This window comes from Meriones unguiculatus, chromosome 11 (genome assembly GCF_030254825.1).
Source record: "Meriones unguiculatus strain TT.TT164.6M chromosome 11, Bangor_MerUng_6.1, whole genome shotgun sequence".
NCBI classification, from domain to species: Eukaryota; Metazoa; Chordata; class Mammalia; order Rodentia; family Muridae; genus Meriones; species Meriones unguiculatus.
The window spans coordinates 54,079,251-54,099,861 of record NC_083359.1 but is presented as its reverse complement, the minus strand read 5'-3'; the positions used below and the strand labels follow the sequence as shown (position 1 = coordinate 54,099,861).

At 41.0% G+C, this 20,611-nt stretch overlaps 1 protein-coding gene across 7 annotated transcripts in view; it reads right to left on the bottom strand.

Moving 5' to 3' along the window:
* Nucleotides 1-10,695, bottom strand: part of Rbbp5 (RB binding protein 5, histone lysine methyltransferase complex subunit) — a 28,698-nt gene extending 18,003 nt beyond the window's left edge. For 6 of the 7 annotated variants that reach the window (XM_021636346.2, XM_021636347.2, XM_060364278.1 and 3 more), the window contains exons 1-3: nucleotides 10,532-10,695; nucleotides 4,024-4,049; nucleotides 3,153-3,325 (exon numbers count right to left, since the gene is read on the bottom strand). In XM_021636346.2, the coding sequence (XP_021492021.1) occupies nucleotides 3,153-3,325; nucleotides 4,024-4,049; nucleotides 10,532-10,550 (218 nt within the window). In that variant the 5' untranslated portion in view covers nucleotides 10,551-10,695. Of the gene's footprint in view, nucleotides 1-3,152; nucleotides 3,326-4,023; nucleotides 4,050-4,167; nucleotides 4,318-10,531 lie in introns of all 7 variants that reach the window. The other variant, XM_060364277.1, reaches the window with a different exon arrangement.
* Between the last annotated feature and the right edge of the window lie 9,916 nt (nucleotides 10,696-20,611).

Below are 20,611 nucleotides of genomic sequence, written 5' to 3'. Positions count from 1 at the left end.
TGTAGCTTAGTTGGTAGAGCTCTTGCTTAGCATTCAAGAGGCCCTAGGTTCCTTTCCCAATATTGCATAAAACCAGGCACAAGGACACACACTTGTAATCTCAGCACTTGGGAGATAAAAGTTCAAAGTCATCCATAACAAGTTTAAGGCCAGCCTAAGCAAGTTTAAGGACAGCCTAAGGCTGTCAACAGCTGGCACAAGAAACCCTTGTTTGAATTGTTGGTGAGGGCTTCCCAAAAGACTCCTGAAACACAGGCTACACTATTGTTCTTGGTTGCCCCCAGAGATGGAAGGAAGTCCCTATTGGTAAAAACACTATATACTCCAGACACACAGCACAGAGGTCCACCCCTAAGTTGGAACTGATTTGAAAACATCCTCACTTAGGATTGGCTTTCATGATATCAGAGAACACCATGCAAGCTTCCAAAGGAGGGAATAGCCAACAGTCCTACCTAGTTATGGCACCCATGAACCACAATAACAACCAGCATGATAGATAACCCTGAGGGTATAATAGTGGCATGCATACCTTGGCAGAAACCAACAGCTCTCTAATTGGACCTAAGCTCATTTAACAAGAAGGAAATCATGCCTGGTTCTGGAAACCTAGCCAAGTACCCAGGGATAGAGAACTCATGGGTACTGAATGAGAACATATAATTGCCACTTTACTAAACCAACATAACTCCCACCTACACTTTATTTATCTTTATACCTACAGATAAATGTAGCCCTCAATCCTCATCAAGGAAACTTCTCAACATATAGAGACCATTACAGAAAACTGTAACCAATCATCACGCAGAGTAATGGAGCCCAATCCTAACTGATACATCTACAACATAATTCCTGGACCCAAGCTTGGGGGAGCATTGTGGAAAATGGGGTAGAAAGCTTTTAAGGACCAGAGGAGGGGTTTGGAGAGATGGCTCAGAGGTTAAGAACACTCGCTGTTTTTTCAAAGGTCTTGAGTTCAATTTCCAACAACCACATGGTGGCTCATAACCATCTATAGTACGATCTGGTGTGCAGGCAGAATGTTGTATAAATAATATTAAATCTTTAAAAAAAAAAAGAGCCAGAGAAACAGGGAGTTTGATGTGAGATTGTGTTTCCTAGGAAATGTCAGAAGCTACACCCATAAAGTTTCACCAATATAACTGTCTAACATGGGCTGAACAAAGACAACAATAGACATGCCAGTATGGATGATGAAAAACTCAAAAAGACCTCAACCATAGACAATGAACTAAGCAACTAAGGAGTGCTGAGCACAAAAATTTTCCTCAGGAAAGAGCACAACAAATGGTTATCAAATAACAAATAACCAGTCCTGAAAACATATACATTCAAGTGACATTATAAAAATTAGCAGGTTGTATTTATATATCTAGGAATACATACACATATACAGACACACACACACACATACACACACATAACAAAAATTAAAGCAAAAGGGGCCATGAATTTTAAAGAGAGCAAGGGGGGAGGTACATGAAAGCGTTTGGAGGGAGAAACAGTAAGGGGTAAATGACATAACTATGACATCAAAAAATAAAAATAAAAATAAAAATTCCAAAACACAAATGTATGTTGAATACAGAAACGTCCTCATTTTTAAATCTTAAAACTGGCAATAGGTGGTGCATGCCTTTCATTTTGGCATTCGGGAAACAAAGGCAGGTGGATCTCTGAGTTTTAGGCCACCCTGGTTTACAGAGTGAGTTCCAGGACAGCCAGGGATACACAGAGAAACCATATCTCAAAAACAAACAAAGCCCAAAAGTGGCAATAGGAAAATGATGCCTCATCTATTAAAAAAATAGTAACATAAAGACAGTAATTTTTAATAAAAAACTACAGGTCAGGAGTCAGGCACTGTGGCACATGCCTTTAATCCCAGCATTCCTGAGGCAAAGAGACAGTTGAAAAACCAGCCTGATCTACCTAGTGAGTTCCAGGACAGGGCTACTTAGAGAGAGCCTGTCTCAAAAAACAACAGAGGCAAGCTGGCAGTGGTGGAGCATGTCTTTAATCCCAGCACTCAAGTCCAGCCTAGTCTTCAGAGCAGAGTCCAGGACAGCCATGGCTACACAGAGAAACCCTGTCTCGAAACAAACAAACAACAAAAAAACCCCAAACAAACAAACAAAAAAACCAGAGCTAAAAAGAAAAAGATAAAAGACCACTACAGGATTGTCTTGGTTACAATGTATGCAGAGAAGGGAGGCAAGAGAGGAAAAGGTCAGAGCACTGTACTTCATCCCAACTGGGGTTCAACCTGGGGATAGTGTGGTAAATAAGGTATGTAACATTGTATCTAGTAACCAGGTACACAAAGAAACACTTTAAGTCACTCAATACAAAACCCTAAATTTCTTCAAGTAACCCACAAGCAAGGCAGGAATCAGAGAAAGGAAATATAGACAGAACATAAAGGAAACCCAAACGAGTATTAACCCAAGCTGTGGAATGAAAAATGCTTGTTACTGAAGAACTCAGCAGGCAATGAAAGAATAGAAGTTCACAAATCAGACTTCTGCTCAAACTAGATATTACTATCTTCTAGCTATGTGCTCTTAGGAAAGTGTATGGCTTTTCTGGGCTTCAATTCCTCTTCTATGACAGAAAAGATAAAGTCTTTCCTTGTAGAGGACTATTGAGAAAATTAGAGTTAATATATATGAAGTACTTAATCCACTGCCTGTCATATAAGGAGTGTTCAAAAAATATTCATAAATCATTTGTATCAGCAATGAGGCAAATTTATTCCTAGATTCTGGACTCTGGAGACAAAACAATGGGAGAAATAAGCTAAGGGTTTAACTATGAGGAACTAAGTTCAAGTCTGCACACAGAAAAACCGGGGGTACCAGTTCTTCATCACCTGTTATTAACCCTGGGCTTCCATACACATGTGTGCACATATGCACACACATATACACTCACATGCACACATACAGGAGGCCACACAAATGCCAACATACTTATACACACGCACATGAAAAAGAAAATAAATTATGGGGTTGAAGGTATTTATATAGCTCAGTAGTAAAGTGTTTGCCCAGAATGTATGAGGTCCTAGGCTCAATCCCCAATACCACCACAAAAAAAAAAGTAAATAAAATAAAATAAAAATTCCTTACCACAAAGAACAGACTGGATGGATGTGTGCACTAATTATTTTAGCAATGCCTCTTGTCAAGAAATCCCAAATAACAATCCGGCCATCGTTACAGCCAACTGCAAGCAGTGTGCCCCACCTGTTAAAGGTGCAAGTCAGGGCCATGCTGATGCAATCCAAAGTTCCATCAGCTTCCTATAAGACAAACACAGAAATATACACAAGGGTTCTCTGTCATAAAGGACAATGCATGAAGAACTCTGTAAGTGTTCACAAACCATTTAAATTGGTTGAAATGAACAAATAATTATAAAAGTGAACCAAAACCTTTGTTATCAGTGGTGATCACTCTCTCATACAAACTTTCTGGAGGTCAATGGGCAAACCGTTATAGAAGTCACTAGAAAAGTTCTTTGATTAACAGAAAATGTAAAAGCTGTGAAATAGCCTGTGTGTCTGACACTGAGAAAATTACATCATTTTTCATCACTATCAAGCCTTAAAAAATAACTACAATGACCACAACGAAGCACAGGAAATGTCATGAGTGCACAATTACACACAGAGATCATCACTACTATGTAAATACATTCATCAAAACTTGTAAAGCACACACAAAAAGTTCCTGTATAGATGGTACAGTTTGTTTAAAAAGTCCTTCAATTTAAGTTGTGAATATTTTTTATTTTATTTAAAGAAAAAAAAAACGAACCTTAAAATTTTAAAAATGCTGTAAGATTTCTAGCCAAATTATACACTACCTCTTGTTTAATATTAAACATTCCATTTTCACCACAGCAATAAGTCTGTGTGTGTTTGCATTTAATTATTTGTCATCAAACAAATAAAAGGCAGTGACCATTTTCCACACATTACAACAAAATTAAACTCACCTCTGGATAATTCTGCCCAAAGGACTCTGAAAAGAAACGAGGCAAAGAAAGAAAGTGGATGAAACATAAGCCACATACAAGGGCCCACACAGCCCATCAACATACACAGCAATGTTTATGTGGCCAAGTGAGGGGAGCTGACACCTTTTTAGGATTTTCATGAGGCCACACAGCTCATCACCACGGACAGATGGTCTTTTTCACTCTTGTCCTTTCATAAGCACACAGGAAAGTACTCCTGAGGCTGTGATATCTTAACGTGAGTTCAGAAGCAAAAAGGAGTCCAACCGACTTCTATTTAGACAAACATTAAAGAGATTTATAAAAATGCAAGCTAGTCCCTGTCCTCTCACTCATTCTTATTTGTTTGTTTTCAAGAATACCAGGCAGGGGAAAGCTTAGGATCCTAACCCTGAGCTGGACTACTAGGAGCAGATGAGAGTTCCAAAGTGCCACGTGGTGCAGGCTATCAGCAGCAGGAGTACTGAGACCCAGACAAGACTACTGAGAGAGAGTCCCAAGAGCTAAAGGCAGGAGCTGAGACTATGAATACCTTAAGCCCTGTTGTCTAGAGTAAAGAGAACCGCCAAGTGCAAAAAGCCAGGCTCCTAAGACCCAGAGACCAGGAACTGGTGTGCTGGCAAGCTGAGCCTACAGCCATGAGCTTCTAGTTCTCAAGCATTAGCAACTATAAAACTAAGTTTCAAATAGTCTGTGTGCCACTGGAATGCTGGGTCACCAACCATCCTCACTGCTCATCCAGGATTCCTATCTGACAAAAAATAAAGTATCCCCAGCCAGTCAACTGTAACACAGTCAGTTATACAAGAAGGGAATGAAAGCAAATGCTGAAAGTATCAAAAGAAGTGTTCTTGAAAGTTGTTTTTAAAGTTACGAAAGCAGACATGAGTTACACAGAAAAGCATAACTGGGAGTGGAGAGGTGTCTCAGTGGCTAAAATGCTTGCTGGGTGCACTGAAGACTTGAGTTTTTATCCATAGCACCCACCTGAAAAGGAGAGGGGAAAAAAAAAGGCCAGGATCAGCAAGATGGCATGTGTGGAGAAGGTGGGGGTAAAAACACTTGCCATAAAAGCCTGGTGACCAAGTTCAATCACAGGAACCTGAAAAAAACCAACTCCTGGAAGTTCCCTCTGATTTCCACAAGAGCATGCACACACAACAAAATCTGAATAATAAAAAAATTTAGCTGTAACCCCAGCAGGTGGAGAGGGGGAGGGAGGGTGCTGTGCAGTGATATCACTGACCAGGCAGCCAGTCAAATTAGCAAATTCAAGGAAAAACCCTGTCTCAAAAACTAAGGCAAAGTTACAAACACCCAACTACACACACAGGCAAATGTGCACCTGTAAAACATGCACACACACAAAGGTATACACATCATACATACAAAATGTTTAATAAAAAAACCAGAAATTTTCATATCATTAAGAAAGGCATTGGTAAGACACCTTATATAATTCCAGCACTCAGGAGACAGAGGCACGGCTGAATCTGAGGTCAGCCTGAGCTGTACATGGGGAGTTAAAACAGAGTGGGCTACTACAAATTCCACTTTTTATCTCAGTCAGTCCTCTCAACTCACTCCTAAAGAGGCACTACCACACCTCATTTTTAAAGATGAAGAAAGGTAGGCACAAAGGATAAGGCCCATAGTTAAACACTGACAAGACTCTGACCTAACCAGAAACTATGTTTGTGCCAAAAATGTAACTCCTAGAATCTTGCCTCAATTTACCACTCTGATTTACAAAGCACACCTGTCTTTTCCTGAGGGTCAAAATGTAGCCCATCTCCTTTTCAGCATAATGTTCCACTTTCCTCAACTCTTCAAGGATCATCAACAGTGATATTCACAAGCTCTTGGGGGCCAAAGGGATTCAATGTGAGCCAAGAGATCTACCTAGAATCTTTATCTGATAAGAACTTTTCTTGGCAACAACCACTATTCACTTTATTCTGTTAGTTCCAAAACACCATTCATTTGCCATAGAACCAAAGAAAAAAGTAAGGATTTAACCATCCAGTTAGCCTTTCCTCTAAAATTCACAGCAGGCATACACAAGGTATTTCTCAGAGTACTGAATGAATAACTGTTGTTCCTTCCAGCCCTCAAGACGTTTTTGTTCTCCATGTTTCATAAAACACTGGCACCCTTTCCTATTCCCTTAGTCTTGCAATCTTGGCTTCAATTACATCAGCTTTCCGACCTCTGTCCTTGATACCCACCCGCTCTGTACCTGCCCTTTTCGAGCCTGAGTTCAGTTAGCTTTAGTAAAACCTCATCAGCTTCTTCAAGCCCCTCCTCACATACTCCTTCCCTTGTAGGATCTTTACTTCAAATTTGCTTGGAGCAGTCTAGGTTTCTCCAGCCTTCTTCCTTTCAATCCCGTAATATGAGATAAAGTCTCCTTCAAGACTTGTCTGTTAATAGTCCTACTTGCCAACAAATTCCTCCCTTTCACACCAGTTTGAGACCATAGTAGCAGCCCATTCTGCTGCTTTAACAGGTGATGGCTATTAGTATTTTTTTTGCAGAAAAATCCAATTTGTAGATGTCTAGACAACAGATACCATTCCATCCTTGGTCTAACCTGACCACTCCTGCTATATTGCCTTGGGCCTAGTCTTTCTCCTTTGACCAATCTTTCAAACAAGTTGCAGGTCTAACTCCATCCACTCACAACTGTATCACAGCACTGACTCACTTAAAATCCCTCTTTGTTGAACAAAATAACAAAACTCTTTAAGCATAATTTTGAAAAGCAAGCTCAGCTTAGTCCTGGCCAGTACTTTCTATTTTGTCTTTGTACCTGTGCCAGAACTTAAATTAACTATGCCCTGAGTACCAGCTGCAGAGTACACTATTTCCTACACTCATTCATGACTAGGAATGTTTGCTTTTCTAGGTAACCCCAGGGAAAGCGCCTTCTCTTTTTATTGGTTGGTGGTTTGGCATCTCCATCTCAGTATCTTCGGTTGAGCAGTACCTCTAAAATTTCCCCAAATTTTACCTCAATCCCACCAACAGCAGAACTAGCTGCTTTCATTTGGATTCCTCACACTGTAGTAAATATTGTACCTCTTTATTACATAAGAGTTATTTGTTTCTCTTTTCCCGGTTGTGTTTTATGCAGCACGAAAGCATTATCTTATTGGTTTTAGACAATACAATTCAATATACCAAAAATGAATCAATCATCATAGTTCATTAAAAACAGGTTTTTTGTTTTTGTTTATTTGTTTTGTTGTTGTTTTTCGAGACAGGGTTTCTCTATGTAGCCTTGACTGCCCTGGGCTCACTTTGTAGACCAGGCTGTCCTCAAACTCACAGAGATCCTCTCTGCCTGCCTCTGCCTCCCAGAGTGCTAGGATCACAGGTGTGTGCCACCAAGACCAGCTAAAAAGAAGTTTTAAAAAAACCAGATCAGCGCAAGAAATATCAGAGGATAATGAACAAAAGGACTAAATATAATTTCAAAAAGTTCTAGGGCCGGAGAGATGGCTCAGTGGTTAAAAGCACTTGCTACAAAGCATGAGGACTGGAGTTCAGATCCCAGCACCCACATAAGTCCAGAATGGTTCTGCACAAGCTTGTTACCCCAGCACTGAAGGGAACAGATTAGGAGGGGGTTGGCTGGCTACCAGTCCAACTAAAAAACATGAGCTCCAGGTTGATACAAAGACTCTGCCTCAAAGGAAAAGGGCAAAGAATGACAAAGGATGCTACATCACTCCTTTCTCTGGCCTCAGAGTGCACAACCCCCCCCCATATGCACTCACACAAACACAGGCATATATCAACAAAACACACCCACGCTAAAAATAGATTCTAATTACACATGTTCACATGTTGTGACAGTTTATTCCTCAGGCCAGTGAGATGGCTCAATGGCTAAGGATACTTGTTACTAAGTCTAAGAACCTGAGATCTACAGAACCCATGTGGTGAAAGGAGTAAAGTGACTGCCCAAAGTTGTCCTCTGATCTGCATGTGAGCTGCTGCATCCATATGTGTTCATAAATAAACACACTAAAAATTATTTATTTAAGAAGAAAATGTATTTCTTACTATGAGTTATAGGAAAAATGAGTTTGAAAGCTACCTCAGGTTAGTGATATAGCACTTGCCGAGGGGCACATGCCCTGAGACAGAAGAGAGGCTGTTCTAGTAATTTTATGTCTCCAATGTATCCCATCTGTTACACAGCAACATCTCAAAAAGCAGTCGGATGGTCACATAAGTAAAATTAGTATTCTGTCTAGGAGCCACTTGCGTGGCCTCGTTCCACAACCTATTATCCTCCATTTCCTTTATCTGGCCAGATGTCCTTTACTCTATTCCCACATCACATCACTTCTTTTCCTTTTTCTTGCTTATATATAATCATTAACTTCTCACTTTAAAACTCAGTTATTTCTAGAGATTTTTAACTTTGGAGACCCAGACTTCTTTTTAATTGCTGATTCAGCCAATGTTAAACATTCCTGTTTCCCCCTTATGAACCTTCTGTATTATTCAAAAGAACTTGCCCCATGACCCTGCTAACTCTCTCAAAGATCTACTGTAACAGCTTCCCCCTTTTTCTCTAATATATAAGGATCATCTCTTGGTCTTTACTTATCCCACACTTTTTTAAAATCATTGTAACTATCTTCACCTTATGCTGCTAAGGGAGTGCAAGCTGCCCAGGGATGAAATGGAGCAGCCTTTGCTCAGTTTTTAGATTCAACTACTCTGCAACTGCTGTCTTTGAAAAGGAACTACTAACCTGTGTCCTCTTCCAGCTGCTGTACAAAGGAACTACATGAAACACATGAAAGGAAATACATGAAAGGTACCTGAAAATGTGCCTCGCTCATGGAAGCACTACATAGGTTAGGTAATTTATATAATAATTTGCTCATCCTTTTCCCTCCAAGTAAATAACAAAGATCTTCTCCCTGGCAATTTTCTTTTCTGCCCCTCTCATCTTTTCCACCCCTCTTATCTTTTCCCTTCCACCTGTTCACAAGCCAAAATGAATGGAGATCATAAGTAAAAAACTTGTCTCCCAACCTCTTAGTCTTCATTCAACATATCCAAGCTACCTTTCAAAAGTCTTTACAACTTATCAAACATCAGTATTTTTTGGTTCCTTTTCTCATTCACTATTCTTAATTCTGCCAACACTGCCTCCTCAATGTTTTTTTCTTTCCATGTCCCAGTTCACACATTCCTTATCACTCAAACTGGTTTTATATTGTTTCAACATTCAACTATACATTACTGTCAGATAAACTTTACAAATCAGTGAGCCAGCTGAGTTGTCAATAGATCTGTCCTACCATCCTTAAAAAGTAAACTGTTCAACCTAGTATCCATGAGTCTCCACAAAATGGGCACCAATCTAAACTCTTCATTATCTCTTTATCACAATATCCATATTTTGGCCAAGCAGAAAAATTCTCTTGCTTGGGGGCTGGAGAGATGCTTCAGAGATTAAGAGCACTGGCTGCTCTTCCAAAGGTCCCAGGTTCGATTTCTACCATCCATACTGTTGCTCACAACCACCTGTAACTCTGATTCCAGGGGATCTGACTCTCTCTTCTGGCCTCTGTGGGCACCATGCACATGCACACTAACGATACACAGTCATACATGCAAACAAAACACCCAGTCATATAAAATATAAAAAAATTAATTTTTAAAACTTTCACCTGTCTTATTTCAGACACATCTTCCACATATTTTCATACTTTGTTTATACCCACAAGCATGCATGCACACTCCAAGAAGCTAAAGACAAAGAACACTTTAAAAAATATCTTTGTAGCCTTCCATCCCGTCTCAGAAAAATATAACCATTAAAGGCAGCCAAGTCATATAGGAGCTCTTGAAAACAAAATCACCATGCTAAACATTCCCTCATGGGAGGCCAGAAAAAAACCAATGTGGATAAGGGTTTGGGAGGCAATGATTTAAAGACATAGTGAGACTAAAACAACTGCTGTGTAGTTCACACTTCGGGGATCTACATCTCCCTACGGTTAAGGACCTTAAACTGCAAGTCAAGATAACTGGATTCCAAGTGCCAACTACGCCACTTAGTGCCCAGTCACAACACTCTTACCTTTTTTATAAAATCTGGTTAATTAACACATTCCCAGTAAGAGTTGCCCTATCTAGTCACGCGATCTCTTGACAAGTCTTCAAAATTAACATCTCCAAAACTCTGATCCTCTCTCTGCCCTGTTACTTCAGCACCTGCGATCCTCGAAATCACAGCTCAGACAAAAGTGTTCCTATGACTCCACACTGATCTGAAAGCGGCTTCAGAAAAGTAATGCAAGCTGGTCTTACTCCTGCTGCTGCAACTCCCTATCATGAGCACTCAATGAATCATCTCAGAAGTGTCCCTAAGGTTGCAGCCTGCGTTCCCTCCCGCCAAGGTTCCCTCCTTTCCAGTACCAAAGGCTTAGCTAAGGCGCAGCCAAGCCCTCCTCACCCAGCAACTCAAGGTTCATCCCTGCGGACGCTGGCCGCCTGGTCTCCGCACCGGCAACAGTTCCTTCTCCCCCACCCGCTCAGAAGCCCCGCGTCTAAGTGGGGGGCGCCGCGAAGAGCCTGGCGCAAGCTCCGGAGACTTTCGGACTTAGAAGACCCCGCGACTTCCGCTTTCCTCCCCCCGCTTTCCTTGTTCGTTTTACGTAGCTGTCCACATTTATCCCTGATTTTTAAAAAAAAAAGACTAAGCGCTATTGTAATCAAACAGTTATAATATTATCATGGTATAAAAGTGATATCATCAGTCAGAACTCCAGAAAGTGCAAGAATGGAAGGCTTTTCTCTCCGGGAGCATGTAAATGAGCAAGAAATTTCAGGCATATCACTAACCCTCTAAATACTTACTGTGCTGTGTGTTCCTTGGGTTGTCCCGGCGACTGCCTGTGACTCCGCAAGAAAAGTTCCGGATGATTCTTTCTAAGGCAGGAAAGCGGGAAAGGTCGCTATTTGACGAGGTTAGAACGCGTGCTGCCTTGGCTCATCCTATATGTACTATAGTTACCCTGCGTCTGACTTGGTTTCGTGAAACTTATTTCACGTCTCTAAAAGTATGTCATACACCACAGAAAAAGGTATGATAGCATTCGTTAGGCCTCTCCCTATGGTTTTACTGTGTACACACGCTATTAGGACACAGGAAAATTGTCAAGAGAAATGGGCTGAGTTCCCCACAGTTCTGTCAGACGTGATGTACACAGAGATCAGAGATGATCAGCTGATGGTAAATAATGGACTCGGGGTGGGAGGTGTTTATCCGACTGCAGATGTAGTGGTTACAGAAAAGAAAGCCCACTGGGAATTAGAAAGACAAGCTAGATTCCTCTATGTAGATATAACGACAGTAATCTAGAGATCCTCCTGACTCCACTCTTTATGGATATTTAATTCTCTGTGCCTCCTTTCCTTAAGAGTAAAGTGGGAGTGATAGTAATACTACTTACATGATTGTTAGGATTAAATGAGTTAGCATACAAAGCACATAAAACAACAGGTGACAGCAAATATTTAGCCAATATTTAACACTTACCTTCTAAATATGTCACTTTCTTGTAGCCATTTAATCAAATAACAGTAACTGAGGCTGAGATATTAGACAATTTTACTCCTTTACATATCCAATTTTTCCAAAATAATATCCAGATACTGTACTGCCAGAAATAGTCTATAGAAGTATTTCTAAACCTCTCATGATGATTTATTATCAGGTCTCTTCAGCTGTCCCCACTAGCTAAATAAAAGCATGTTTCACTTGTTTAGTGATAGTGATGAACTTTTCACATGTCTATGTGTTTATTTTCTCTTCTGTGAAGTAGTCTGTTCCTTATCAGTTTTTTTTAATGGAACTTGAATATTGCAAAATTTTCAAGCAAGGAATGATATGATCAAATTGATAGTTACAAAATAAAATTCCTACCCAGCTTTGTTAGGGTTAGGAAGCCTTACCCACAGGCCCTACCCATAAGGGAAGCCCTAAAAATCAAGCTCTTAAAGACACTGGTGAGTAGGAATTCACTTGAGGGGTTAAAACTCTGTGAGAGTTTACTGCAGTGATCCTGTGGGAAGATGAGGATAATCTGAATCCAATCTACAGTAGAGCAGGAAAGCAAGCAAGGAGAGAGAGTAGGAGACAGAATTGGAAACAACAAAACAGGAAAGTTTTTTTTTCTTTTGTTTTAATGTGGGAAATCATGGGGGTAATATGTCTGTCATGAGCCATGTTTCTACTTTTGGGGGCTCCATTTGCTAGTGCATGGGACACTGAGAAAGAAACAGCTTGCTTAGACAGGTAGATGGAAGAGTCCAGCTTCAGATATCCTGGGTTTAAGATGGATATAAGAAGGCCAGAGACCTTAAAGCATGGACTTCAAAGAAGTGTAGGTTAATGAGGTACTTAATTTTGTTAATTTTATGATATGCATATTTTTGCATTTTAAAAATCTTTAAATTAGGGATAGAGCATATGTGTGATTATCCCTCATAATGAATTAGCAGGGTTGTTTTTTGTTTTTTGTTTTGGTTTTGGTTTTTTTGGTATGGTATACATTGTATTTCTTGTAATTCATTGTATTCTACTTTGATGAAAACTGTAATTAGTGGGGTTTGCTTTGTGAGGGTTAGTTAAAGCTTATTAAGACAACCAACTGCCAAAACAGGGTATCTGAATATGTGTGCTGAAGGGGAGAACATGTTAATATTTTTCCTCCTTGGCCTGGAGCAATTTGTACCTGTTATTCTGTCATTCTGAAAACAGAACTTGGTTCCTAGCCAGGCTGGACTTCCCTCTCATTATGGTATTTTATGTCCTTCATGCATGAGAACATTTACCTCTCTTCCAGATAAAAATCATAAATTCTGGGCTAGGGTATAGTTCAGGTAAGGCTTTGGGTTTGATCCATAGGGGAAGGTGAGAGGGAGAAATCTTTACCTGGAGCACTTCCACTTCACAGTAAATCAAGCAATCCTCTGGGCAGCTAGCTCACAGAAAAGGAGTATGATTGAAAACTCCTGTGTGAATCCAGCATACAGACAAGGTTGAAAACCATAGCAAAGGGCTGGGGAGGACATCAGAAATGTTAGATGAGACAAAGATTAGAGCCTCTCTCAGAAAAAAATGGGCAATTGCAGTCAGTGTTTGTTGTCAGAGGAAAAAAAAGATAGTTACAACACAGTTCTCACTTCCCTGGAGATAAGAAAATTGAGAAGGGAAGAAAAGTATATAGGTATGGATGTCATTTACTTGAGGGCAGTGGACCCACACACGATTATTCCTTGCAGTATTGTCTATAATTGCTAGATCTATATCTATATTTTGAGACTGGGTTTCTCTGTGTGGTCTTGCTGTCCTAGAACTCACCCTGTTGAACAAGCTTGCCTCAAACTCAGAGATCTGCCTGCCTCTGCTTCCTGAGTACTGGGATTAAAGGTGTGCACCACTGATGCCCTGTTCTGTTCTAGCTTTTTACATTGAAAGCAAATGTTTGTAGGAAATCCCCAGGAATTTGTTGTGATCACAGATTATGTATGAAGTGACCAGCAGTAATGCAATTTATCAGCCATTGCTGTCTGCAATACTAGTTATGCTGTAAACTCCAATTAAGTATTGAAAACATGTTTTATGATTCCTAATAAGTAAAGTGTATATTATAGATGGGTGATTAAACAGTTTACCAGTAAGAAACCCTCATCTCCCACATTATGAGATTAAAAGAAAAAAAGTAAAGAAATCTGCCATTCAAAATGGATAGCAAAAAAAATGAAAATGAAATAATTATAAACACCACCCTCCACAAGGTGTAGTTATTCATACCTGAAGCCCAGCATTCAGGAGTACAGTAAAAGATGATTTTGGCTTAAAAGCCAGCCCCAGCCTAGGCTACATAGTGAGTCTGAGGCTAGCCTAGGCTACAATATGAGACTCTCTCTTTGGAGATGAGAATGTACCTCAGCCGTAGTACCCTTGCCTACCAAGTATGTGTGAGACGCTGGATTCAATCCTCAGCACTAAAAAAAACAAAAAGAACCACTTTGTACAACTTTGTGACAGGAAGCTTTAGAAACCTAGAGGAAAATGGTGGGTTTTTTTTTCTGTTGATATTATATACTTGTAAAGCTAATTTATCAAGAAAGGAAAAAAAAAAAACCAACCTAAAAGCAGTGGTAAAGACAGTCCAAGGGCAAGAGGGGCATGGTGGCTCACAACTGTAATCCTAGTGCTTAGGGAGACAGAGGCTGGTGGATCCTTGTGAGTTCAAGGCCAGCCTGGTCTGCAAAGCAAGTCTAGGACAGCCAAGGACTACACAAAGAAACCCTGTCTCAAAAATTTTTTTTTAAAAATTTATTTAATTTTATTTTATGTGCATTAGTGTGAAGGTGTCAGATCCCTGGGAATTGGTGTTACAGACAGTTGTGAGCTGCCATGTAGGTGCTGGAAATTGAACCCCCGGTCCCTTGGAAGAGCAGACATTGCTCTTAACCACTGAGCCGTCTCTCCAGCCCCACATAGCCAAACTTTGGGCAGAGTGCAGAGAATCTTAGCAAAGAAGTGGGAAATAATTAGACCTGGAGAGAACAAGAGCTCCACAAGGAGGGCAACAGATCCAAAAAGTCTGGGCACAGGGGTCTTTTCTGAGACTGATACTCCAGCCAAGGACCACTCATGGAAATGGCCTGGAACCCCTGCACAGAGGTAGCCCATGGCAGCTCAGTATCCAAGTGGGTTCCATAGTAATGGGGACAGGGACTGTCTCTGACAGGAACTGATAGGCCTGCTCTTTGATCACCTCCCCCTGAGGGGGGAACAGCCTTACCAGGCCACAGAGGAAGACAATGCAGCCATTCCTGATGAGACCTGATAGACTAGGATCAGAGGGAAGGGGAGGAGGATCTCCCTTATCAGTGGACTAGGGGAGGGGTACAGGTGGGGAAGAGGGAAGGAGGGTGGAGTTGGGAAGGGAGGAGGGAGGGAGGTACAGGGGGGATACAAAGTGAATAAACTGTAATTAATAAAAATAATTAAAAATTAAAAAGCCCAAGGGCAGACATGGTACAAACTGCAGTCCCAGCATTTGAGTGGCTGAAACAGGAGTATCTAAAGTTTAGGGCCAACCTGACCCATACTACATAGCAAGATGCTTTCTTTTAAAATAAACTTAAAAGGGAATCAGGGAGGGAAAGGAGAGGAGAAGAAGAGGGGAAAGAAGAGGAAAGGAGTAGCATGGAGAGGAGAGGTGAGATATATCAGAAAGGGAAAGGAGACAGAAAGGTGCAAAGTTTTCATGTGTTCAGATTTTCCATGTTGAGCTTTCCTAAGCATCACTAATTCTTAGCAGCTGCTAAGCCCTTTGGGACTTTCATAATTTTGAACCTTTCATATTACTTTGTTTTCTTGCTAGGAACTAACTAGACAGTTACAATTAGAATCCTAGGTAGCAAAGAGTTGGCATTAAGTTTATCCTTTCTCCTATTACTGGATCAATTTTTCTCTCTTGACTATCTTTCCCTTAACGTAATTTCAACTACAAAAAACAGGAGATTCACAAATCTCCTGGGGTTCTTTTTCCAGACCCATGGAATGAGACTGTCCCTCTGTCCTGATGCCTATCTCTTCCTCTTGATTGTCAGGAGAAAACACATCTTTGTGTCTCAGCTGTCCTGGGTATTTCGACTTGGCTCTGTTAGCTGTTGACCCTGGCTGTCTACTGTCACTATTCATTAGAAGCCAACCTTGTGAGTGTTATGGATCTTAGATCTTGGTTGGATCTCTGCACCATTTTTAGACTCTTCTCTTTGTTTTTATATTTCTATAAGATAATATGTAGTTTTTACCGTATCAGGGAACCTAAGTCCCATCACAGCTCCCAGGATATCTCTGCAATTATCCTTGGTTACCTCACATCCAGCTAATTGTCTGGAGCTGGGTGGGGAACAATGGGGAGGATCTCCTTTCTCAAATAGGTAGAGGGTTTTTAGAAGCCATTCTTAAAGTTTATTCTGTTAGAACTAGTGCAGTGGAGATAAGAATCTATTAAAGTGTAGCAGTAGCTTGTATATGTTGGGGAAAGGATTCAGTGGGAGTGGGAGCCAGCCAGCCTACTGACATTGACCTTGTTCTTCTCAGAGTCCCTGTCCTTCCTCTTATCTGGTCAGCTTGGCTGACTCATAGCCAGCTGCAAAGCCCTGGTTTTTTTGTTTTTGTTTTTTAACCTTCTTCAATGTTTCTGACTTCAGCATTTTAACCCTAACTTTCATTTTAACATTAACATTTGTTTTTACTGTATCAAAACCCAAGGCCTTGTGCATGCTAGACAAAGTTCTCTCCTGAGTGCTCTTACCTCGTTTGTAGATTAAATTTTTTATTTATTCATTTACTTATTTATTGTTTGTGTGTAGGCATGCATCCATGGCACGGCAGAGGTCAGAAGACAATGTTGAGGCAGGAATCAGTTCTCTTTCTGCTATGTGCATCCAAGGAATTAAACTTGGTGGCAGGTGCCTTTATACTCTGCGCCATCTCCCAGCACCCCAAATTAAAGATTTTAAATTAGAGTCAAATTTAATTCTGATCTTCTTTTACAGAGCTATTTTCTCTGAATTTTCCCCTCTTAGAGAGAAGATGGAGCTTATAAGACTCAGAAAGCATTCTGTCATGGTGGTTCAGCCATTTAATCCCAGGTCTCAGGAGAGACAGGTATAAAGTGTATCTCTGTGAGTTTGAGGCCAGTCTGATTTACATAGGAAGTCCCAGGCCAGCCAAGGTTAAGTAGTAAGTCCTTCTCAAAAAAAAAAAAAAAAAAAAAAAAGGCTTAGAGAACTCAGACCTTTACATGACTCCCAAGGTTATCTGACTCATAAGCTATTGCTGTGGGAACGGAGACTTTTCATTGGAGCTAGCTGCAAGTTGCTCACAGGCCTCTAGTGCTGAGTGCTCTTTTGCCATCACTTATGCCTAAGTGGGCTTTCTGGTGATGCAGTGGCCTTTACCTACCCATGCTTCTGTATGCATCCCCAGTAAATTCATTCCCCCAAGCCAAACTGAAGTGAAATGCTTCTTTGGTCTCATCATTGCCCTGTCTGGACCACACATTTGTTTACATATCCCAGGAAAAGGCATGCTGTTCCTTCCTGTAGTCTATACAGTTGTGACAACTCCCACCAAAACCTCTATCAAACCATTTCTTCTCCCCCTCTGAGAAATCTCTGAGACAAGAAATCTCTATCCACTGAAATCTCTGCCACCAAGTGACAGTACCCCTCCTCCTCTTGCTGGCACCTTCATAACGTGTTGGCTGGTCAGTGCCTGACTCAGTCTTCCTTTTGTCCTACTCTTTTCATCATCCTGGCAAGTCTACAACCTTGCTTTTGACTCAGCACCTTGACTTCCTGGTTTCTTGCCTTCTTCCCTCCAGTGACCTCTTTGGTTACATTTTATTGCACTCCAGCCTCTCACTTGAGGGTCGCAATGCCTTGACCACCCCAAAAAAAGCACCACTGTACCACCTTTGAGATCCCAATTTTAAGCACCTGTTCTTCAAAATATAATCCTGGTTTGTTTCTCACCTACTGTAGTCTGCTAGTCAAATTTTCTTCATTCTTACCAAGATCTCTGTGATTCTAACCCAACTTTATGTTGTAGTCCTCTCATGTCGTCTCTGCTCATCTTACCAGGCTTAGATTCCACAGACTTCTTAACCTCTATCCCAGCTCTAGTACCTATTAATTGTACCACACTGTTTTCTTACCTTATCTATGATGTTTAGTCTTGGTGAACTGTTTGGTGAATTGATTAGGAGGTGTGATATTGTTGAAGTAGGAGTGTCCTTGTTAGAAGAGGTGTGTCGTACTTTGAGGTTTCAACAGCCCATACCAGGTGTGCCCCTCTCTCTCATATTCTCTCTCTGCCTATGTGAGGATCAGCATATAAGCCTCTCAGCTACTGCTCCAGGACCATGCCTCTCTGCTTACTGCTTGTGAAACCCTCTGAAATTGTAAGCAAGTCCCCAATTAAATGCTTCCTTTTATAAGAATTGCTTTGATCATGGTGTCTCTTCACAGCAATAGAACAGTAACTTAGACACCATCTTTTGTTTCCCCACCAGTAAAATGGGTTGTAGTCAGGATTAAGTGAATTACTGTATGGAAACATTTATAATAGCACATAATATTCAGTGCCATTATCTTCATAGTTTGAAGTTTTTACATTTATACAAGATAACTGGGATTTGTTGTTGTTGTTGTTGGTTTTGTCTTGGTTTTTTTTGCATAATGATTTGGGTCTATTTTTTTTTTTACACTACCCATCCTCCTCCTAATGGTGCCATGATTTGAATGTATGTGTTCCTCCCAAACTCAGGGTTGGAACTTAAATCCTAAGGTGATGGTATTAATAGAGGAGGCTTTTAGGATTCTATAGTTTGGATCTTGAGTGCTCCTCAAAGGTCTGTGTCAACATCTTGGTCCCCAGCTATTGAGAGGTGGCAGAACATTGGAGATGGGTCCCTACTCTTGAATGGGATAGTGGGACCTTTGTCCCTTCCTCATCTTCTCTTTATTCACTGGCTACGCAATAGGTGGTTTTGATTTGTCACTTGCTGCAGCAATGACACACTGACTCCTTTGACCAAAGGGTTGCTTCCTCCCACATCCTTGCCATCATTTTTAATCATTTGTTATCTTGGTGATAGCCGCTCTGACTGGGTTTGAGAATCTCAGAGCAGCTTTAATTTATATTGAACACTTATTTAAATATTTATTGGCCATCCCTGTCTCTACCTTTGAGAACTGTCCTTTCAGTTCCTTGGTTCATTTATTGATTGGGTAGTTTAGGAGTGGCAATGTTTAATTTGTGGTGTTCGTTATATGTTCTAGATAGTAATCCTGCTAGATGAACTCTGATCTTCCTTGTGATCTGTTTTTGTGCTGAGTTTATAAGGAAACAGTGTGCAGTGTCCACCTTCACAGGCTGCAGTTGTCTCCCTTCTTTGTGTACTCAGGGCCTCTGCTGGTCAAACTCAGCTTTGCAATCTGTGGGCTAGACAGCTTTTCTCTCCAAACTCTCCAGATCATAGGTGGCTAGTATTCTAGCTGGAAGTGTCTCCCCATTATGCTGGGATTAGCAAAACGAGCCACAACGCCTAGTTCTGTACCAGTGGACCTATCTCCATACTTTTAGAGCCCCATAAGTATTAATCACCCTGCTGAAGGGATGTAGCTGTAGATACTAAGTTGTCTGCACTTCACTGTCTGAGTTGCATGCTAATTGGACTTTTCAGCTGGCCAGTACCCAGCCCTCCTGCTTTCCATAGCTGTTTCCCAGGGCCATCTCTTGCCCTGGGGCTGTAGAAAGTTTAATTAAGGCATCATTACTTCAGACTATTCCTTTTCTCTGGCCCTCAAGATAGCTCAGGTTAAATAGTCTCAAGATGGTGCCCTGCCACAGCCCTCTAAACTAGGGGGACTCTTCTCATTGCTGAGACACCCCACAGGAGAAGCCACTGTTTCAGCAAGCCCTGCATTTGGATTTGGAGGCTTGTGAAGGCTGGAGACTTGCCCTGAAATTTGGGCTGTCAGCCTTTTTCATCAGTATTCCCTCAATTTCTATTTCCCCTGACTCTAGGGTAGGCAGTGTAACATGGCCTGTGTTCTTTTTGTGAATTTCTGCTGCTTTTCCCTGGTCCCCCTATCTCAATGTTTTCTCTTACATTGATACCACCTCCATTTAGTTTTTTGAGACAGGGTGTCTGTGTGTAGCCTTGGTTGTCCTGGAACTCACTCTGTAGACCAGGCTGGCCTCAAACTCAGAACTCAGATCTACCTGCCTCTGCCTCCTGAACTCTAGCATTAAAGGCATGTGCCACCACCACCACTGCCCAGATTTCTCAACCCTTCTTTATCAGATCACATAGATGTAGAGTCTAGTAGCTAGCCATTTCATTTTATAACTAGGCACTTGTTGCAGTAGCCACTGTGCCTCTCCATCTCTTTTGCCATGTGAGGGTATAATATGTATCTCTTTGTCCTTCCGCTCTTCCATTATGAAGACACAGCATTAATCTCCTTTTTAGGTCATGAAGCAGAACTGCCCTGGCCTGTAGAACTGTGAGAAACAAGATTGTTCTACTTAAAAGCCATTCTATCTATGGTTTTCATTGTAGGAACAGATTGATAACCAGCTTTATTGAAGTCTTTTTTTCCCATGTCTTGAAATGTTTCCAGCATATACAAGGAACAAGCTATCCCTTAAGGCCATAAGAAACTTCAATCTGTAGTAACCCATAGTAACTTTGCTGTTTCTTTTATAAGAGTTGCTTGGTCGTGGTGTCTCTTCACAGCAATAGAACAGGGACCAAGATGGAAGTTGGTACCAGGGACTCAGATATTGCTGTGACATGCCTGATTATGCTGTTGGAGAAATATGGAAGACTTTGGGACTTTGGACTTTGGGACTCTTTGGAAAAGAGATTGGACACTTTAAGCAGGATTAATGGGCTGTCCTAGCAGGAACAGGGAAGACAGTTCCTGAGAA